The 6,965-nt window shown below is 31.4% G+C and overlaps 2 protein-coding genes across 2 annotated transcripts in view; both read left to right on the top strand.

Annotated features, from left to right (window-relative positions):
• The window catches only part of LOC111632600, a 39,845-nt gene that overhangs the window by 11,057 nt on the left and 21,823 nt on the right, over window positions 1–6,965 (top strand). The gene's annotated exons all lie outside the window — the stretch shown is intronic.
• On the top strand, window positions 2,871–5,999 carry LOC111632602. The gene is made up of 2 exons (XM_023377087.1): window positions 2,871–3,046; window positions 3,815–5,999. The coding sequence occupies exons 1-2, from the start codon at window positions 2,944–2,946 to the stop codon at window positions 5,659–5,661; spliced, it is 1,950 nt and encodes a 649-aa protein (XP_023232855.1). The 5' UTR covers window positions 2,871–2,943; the 3' UTR covers window positions 5,662–5,999.

Raw genomic sequence — 6,965 nt, forward strand, 5'->3', positions numbered from 1 at the left:
GAGCCCAAACGGTTAGGAGTTGAAAGTTGAAATTTGGTACACAGTTAGGGTACGTCACGAAAACGCACAATAAGAAGGGATTTTTAGAAATTCCCCCCGGGGGGAGAGAGACAGGATTAAAACTTCTATATACATTATGGATACGAGCCCAGACGGTTAGGAGTTGAAAGTTGAAATTTGGTACACAGTTAGAATACGTTAGGAGAACGCACACTAAGAAGGGATTTTTCGAAATTCCTCCTCACGAGGAAGAGGGACAGGATTAAGGCTTAACACTTCCATCAACAATGGAAGTTTTAAGTAACAATAAAAGTTTTAAGCAACAATGGAAGTGTCAACAATGGAAATGTTACGTAACAATGGAATTGTTAAGAGAAAGCGACTTGCGATACACAGATGCAGTTTTTTTTCGTTTTTGCGGGAAATCGAACATATTTTTAGACCTATCTAAAAATTCTGTAATTAGTCTGGAAACAAGGGCACCCAATTCTTGCATTCTGTGAAAACGGGTAAGGTTTACTGTAACGTAATAATCTTTATCTTAGTTACCGTTACTTTTGCCCGAGCAACGCCGGGCCCACCTGCTAGTTATCAATACACGACCTCTGCTACAAGTATATCTTCAAAAATAAATGATTAATAATCTTATCAGTAAATTTTTCGAACAGAAACAACTTGATTGCGCATTGTTATGAAATACTCTTCACTTCTGTAATGAATCATTTAAAAAGTTTTCTGTTGTGCTGAATCTAGGTCGAAAGTAAATAAATGGAAAACTATTGATTTAACTTTTAATACAAGTATATTATTAGCCGGATTAAAAAATTGATAAAAGTAACTTAGAACAGGTAAATATTCGATAAATTTAACAACATTTTTATCAATTTGACTATAATTTTTATATTTATATAGGTACAGATTAAAATAGCAATGATTTTAAATCAAAATAAATATCATTATTTATGGTCAAAATGTAATATTTTTATTCAATTTAATAAACATTATCTTTGCGATAAGTTACTATTAATTACATAATTTACTAACTAAATCTCAATAACAGACTTTACGCCACATAAATGCAGAAAAACCTACAGGTGTTTCAATTAATAAGAAAACCATATAACAGATGGAGCAGACACTATTTATTAAGCATTTTGGATTTAATCGTTAGTTTCAGAGTTTTTATCTCTTAAATATTTGCTGTTACAAATATTAGTTTCGTACAATAATTGAAATGATGTAATCGAGTTAGTGACAGACAATAAGGCTCGTGCCATTAGAGAGTTCTTATTATGGGGTTTTAAAACCTGAAACATTACAGCAAATACGATATATTTTTTATTTGCTATTTGTAATAGGTATGTGATGTGGAAATACTTATCGATTCCAGTCGACATGTTGAAATCTGCCTGTAAACTCTCAACTCGTTTGCTTGACATGTCTGTGTGAGTAGACTTTGTCTTTGTTGCTTTATAGCAGGGGTGGCCAACCTTTTTAGTAGGCGGGCCAAATTTCAGAAATAATATTTCCTGCCGGGCCACGCACCTAATTTTTTTTAAAATTAAAGTAAACAAGCAAGCGTGCTACACCTTCAACCGCATCGTTGCTTTCCAGTAGGTGAGATCGTGGTCAAACACTTGCCTGATTTAATGTAAAAAAACAAAAAAAAAATAGGTATATTTATTTTTTTGAAGAAAGTAAAACATAACCGAGAATCATTTATTTAATAACCGAGAAACATATTTATTACACAATTTAAAAATTTGACTTTGTTTTACAGAACTAACAAGTAAGTGCATCAAAATTGATCTGGACTGATGTTGTCGCTACACGCAAACAGTTTTCCAAATGAACATCAGTAATTCGTGTTCTCACTTGTGATTTGATATACTTNAGCTGGTCGTAAAATGATTCAATTTCTTTATCGTCTTTGTATGCTGTTGGTGCATAGACCTGGAGCACGTTCACGTTGATCTCATTGCCTGCTAATTGTAGTAGTGCGATTCGTTCTGATATTGGGGTGAAACTGGTGATTTTGTTGGCCAGTTGTTTATGGACAACGAAAGCGACGCTGTACGTCTGCTTGGTGTTCTCTTCTCCTCTGGAACAGAAGACGTGGAGGTCGTTTGATATAAACTTCTTTATTTCGATGCCATTTAGTTTCGCTTAGACCGAGTATATTTATGTTGATGCGTTCCATTTCTTGTTAAACTTTGGCCATTCCTTGTAGCTATTTTTAGAGAATTCTTCGAAGCAAGCTCGGAGAATCTTAGCACACCCTGTCCCATTTAAGGGACGCCCAAAATCGGGAGCCGAGGTTTATTTTCTTTGACATCAACGAAGTTTTCAAGGAAAGAATAATCCAAGTAGTTTCCCGTTGCTTTCTTGGATCACAATTTAGTTGAAAAGGTCGTGTGTGGACTTTTTGAATCGATTTTCTTCTGACGTCTCCACCAAAACCTTTCCGCCATGCGTGGCCCTTCTGGGAATGCAGAGCTACCGATGGCATAACTTTCAGTTTCTCAGAAGTACGCAATCACTCTTGCCAAGTTAAGACACCGTCTCTACAAAATGTTAACAATTTATTAAAATACTTTAGTTTCTTACGAACAACTTTGTAATGCTTGTCATAGACAAAGTGATTATTTTCAAATTTTTATCAGTTACTAAGAAACAAAATGGGGATATTATACATAGGAGAATTGAATAATGTGTTCGAACTATTTAGAAACTAATGATAAATTACTGATAGTAAATTCTTATCTTGTAATATTTTACACAGAGATAAATGTTTATCTGAAATATTATCTTAGGCACAAAAATTTTTCCATTGTATCGATCAATTTTTGTTATTATTTAACTCCTCTTTAGTTAAATAATTCAATACAAATTATATTCAATTCGACATTAATTTCAGTTGAGAATTGTAATCAATATACGACGATGCTCAAGAACTGTACACAAGTTCACGTTGGACCTAGAATAGAAATTTATTCTGAAGACCGGAATGGAAGTTGCTCGAAGACAGAAGACGAAGAAAGTAATGGTAAGTGCAAATATGGCAATGTCTTAATAATAAATATGGAAAAGGGACTACTTTATAATTTTAATTTCTGTGTTGTTTTGTGCCGAGAATCAATACCTTTATTTAATTTACCATAACAATCAATTAATTATAAATTATTAGTCAATTATATTACCACGTTACAGAAATTTGTTAATTATATAAAGTGCTTTATATAATTATCGCAAGGTGGAGACGTCAAAGTCACATCACATCTGCAGCGAATTACCGTTATAATACATTTATACTTGTAAGCGCAAGTTTCTATTTATCGATTGAGCCATATGCATTGTTATTTTCTATTTTTTTACAGAAATTCTTACGTTACTTCAAATTTTTTATTGTTTTATTTTTATTCAAAACTTTATCTAAATAGTAATTAATGTCAGTGTTTTCAACCGCTGGTACACGAACCGGTATCTCTTCCAAAAATTATTTGACATTAGTTTGCGCAATTGATTACGGGAGACATTTAAATAGGAATATAGAGTTAGTGTACGTACTTTGTTACGAACAGTATCTTCAGATAAGCACATATGAGCTTAATAAATAGGCATAGTTGACAGTCACGTATTTTTTCCGGTCAGCGATAAAGGAAAGTTTAAAAAAAACACTTGTATACATAATTATACAAAAAGAAGTAGAGGAAATTTATCATAACTAAGAAATAAGTTTCTGTATAATTACGACTGCGAAAATAAAATAAAAATAATTAACACGACGTTTGATTATGATGTTTTGTACTTACAGAAATGTTCGACAATTACTGCCAGAAATTAAACAGAAAATATGTGACTTACTTTTCCTATATGAGATCTGTCTTGTGGGACGGAAAGAGGAACGATTTTCCACTAAAGGATTACTTTGTAGAATTAACTGTAGAGAAGACAGATTTATTTGGAAAGGAATGCGGAGAAAAAATAAGTTTGAATGAGATATTTGCCATAGAACAAGATGGACATCAAACTATTTTAGTTACAGGAGATCCCGGTTATGGTAAATCTACTTTATGCAAGAAAATTGCCTACGATTGGGTATCCTCCAATTATCTGAAACATTTTCAATTAACTTTTATCGTAATTTTAAGAAAATTAGGCGATAAAAGTGTAGCAGATGCATTACTCGATGATATTTATGAGTTATTTGATATAAACTGGGAACTGCAAGATAAAAAACTGAACGTTTTGGTAATTTTAGACGGGTTCGATGAGATTCAAGATAAATCTAAAATTATAAAATTTATAAGAGACGAATCTTTCGATATTTCTCGCATAATGACTATTTTGGTAACGAGTCGACCTCAAGCAGCGGAAGAGATCAGAGAAGACATGAAGATGAGAATAGTGATCAAAGGGTTCTCTGCAGAATATCAAGTAAAATATATTCAATTATTGTTTAGAGAAGATGAAAGTAAAGCGAACGAACTGATTTCTGCACTGACAGAAAATGACTTTTACAGAGAAATAACAGAATGTCCTCTGATGCTGCACATGTTGTGCTGTCTTCATCGAAATGGAGAAATAATAAAACTTGAAACGATGGCTGATTTATACATCAGAATATTTACTCTTGTAACTGAACGGTACGTTAGAAAAACTAATCATAAACGTAAATTTAAAAGAGGAAAATATTTTGTGGGTGAAAATTTGCTATTGAAATTAACTAGATTAAAGAGGGATATAAACTGTATCACGTCACAAGATTTGGAGTCCTTATTTCCGAATGAAGATAAACACAATTTTATTACTGGATTAGATATTTTTACTTTGGATTCCTTTTCTGAATACGATAATATCATTCGATACAGTTTTGTTCATCGGACATTTGGCGAATTTCTTTCCGCTTTATCTTTATATATAGGAAATATTTCATTTCCATATAATATATCTAATATGGAATTATTATTTTTTATGGGATTAAATAAGGATGAGCCTTTATCCAAAAAGTTTTTAACATATGTCGACAAAGAAATGTACATGCCTCAATTTATGCTCCGCGCTCATAAACAAATAAAACTGAAAAGTAATTGGGAACAATTTTGTTTTCATTCAAAAGTGGTATTACATTATTGGAAATTCCTGATTTATTTTCAAGAGCTATCTAACTTGTATGAATTCAAAGAACTGTATTTATATTTATACGAGACCGAAGGAGAAAACGACGAATGGGTGAATTACATAAATTACTTTTCGAATCACTGGAGTTACACCAAAAATTTAAAGATTTATCTTATTCTCTTAGTTCGGGAGAAGTTTTCGAATCATTTATACGATATTAGAGAACTTATCTCAGGCATTATCGATTTCCTTCAAGTAATGAACGTAATTAACGTAGACATTTATTTTATTGGCGTAAAATATCTTCCGGGTGAAAATCATTTTCATAGGTTCATCAATGTAAAATACAATTTGAATTCGTCAGAGATCCGGAAATCATTAAATATAAGTGAAGACGAGAAGTTGGTTGCATTGGAAACTGTCGACGATTCGAAACAATCTGACAGTTTCGTGCTCTCATTGGAGCAATACGAAACTTTACGCGATCGTATATTATTTCAGTCTGCCAGTAAATTGAAATTAAAATGTGCAATACTGTAGAATTCTTTTAAAATATATATTAAGTTTTTTTTATAAAAGAATCGTGTAACCTTTATTTATGATATTACACGTATTTATCAGTGACGAATTTCTACAAATAGATACACTGGATTGTTAAACGTTGCGTGTCGTCGTGTTGAAACATTTTTGTAGGATTATAATCTAGGAAAAAATTAAATAATTGTATTTGTGGTTGACTACACCTATAACACTACACTTATGAAAATGTAAATTATGTATAGGCCTAAACACTGTGTTTAGACATTATTTTGAAGTTCTACAAATATACAGTTGATCCCCCATAACACTGTTGATAATTCCGTTTTATATGAATTCCATGTTGTACGAGTCACTTAAATTTTACAAATACGAGTGCCGGGCTGTGAACGGCTCACGTATTTGAAAAATCTAAGTGATTCGTACAACATGGAATTCATATAAAACGGATTTATCAACAGGGTCAACTGTACAGTTATAGGTGTAGTCTAAGCACAAAATACTGCATAACAATTCATTTACAATTAGCGGTTATGGCATTTATAGAAATTGTCCTATTCGGTCCGCTCGTGTGCCAAACTTCCATTCATATTATTTTGCGTAATTGCAATTAGTTTGTAATTTCTATTATAAACTGATTGCATAGTATACTGTTATATACATAAGTTTTATGTTTCAAATTGTATTTTTGAAGATATTTACGCGTGTTTCGCGGTGTTACAGGATTGTAAAAAGTACTTTACCTGTCAAATAATGCGCTAAAAATATATTAAATTCAATTGTTGTACTCTTCGTGAATAGAAATGAAGCTGAAATGTCTATTGTTTGCTAATAACTAAACAATACGGTAAACACGAATGTTTACATTGTTAAATATTATATTTCGAATATACAGGTTTATAGATTTTACAAAAGCATTAAATTAGAGTTAAAGATGGTCAACTTGATCTTCTAATTAAATGAATTAGCAAACAATTTAATTGACGTTTCGAACATCCATTAAATGTAAGGTGATTATCAAATACATACGAAAAAAAAAATATATACGAAACTGAACGTAGAAGAAAGTATAAAGTTTATTGAAATCAAGTGAGATAAGCATATTAAAAAGTATTTGGATATTTGTTTTATAAATAAATTTAACCTAACGACATCAAAATTAATTGTGAAGGATTGATATTGTTCAACAATGATATATTGAAAGTCAATGTTATATAATAAAAATGACAGAAAATAATCTTAAAGTATGTGAATTGTCATTTTAATCTTTCATACAGAATAGGAAATTTCATTTTCATTTATGTGGA

This window comes from Centruroides sculpturatus, unplaced genomic scaffold (assembly GCF_000671375.1).
Source record: "Centruroides sculpturatus isolate CEXI.00-Female unplaced genomic scaffold, Cexi_2.0 scaffold689, whole genome shotgun sequence".
In the NCBI taxonomy this organism is placed as follows: domain Eukaryota; kingdom Metazoa; phylum Arthropoda; class Arachnida; order Scorpiones; family Buthidae; genus Centruroides; species Centruroides sculpturatus.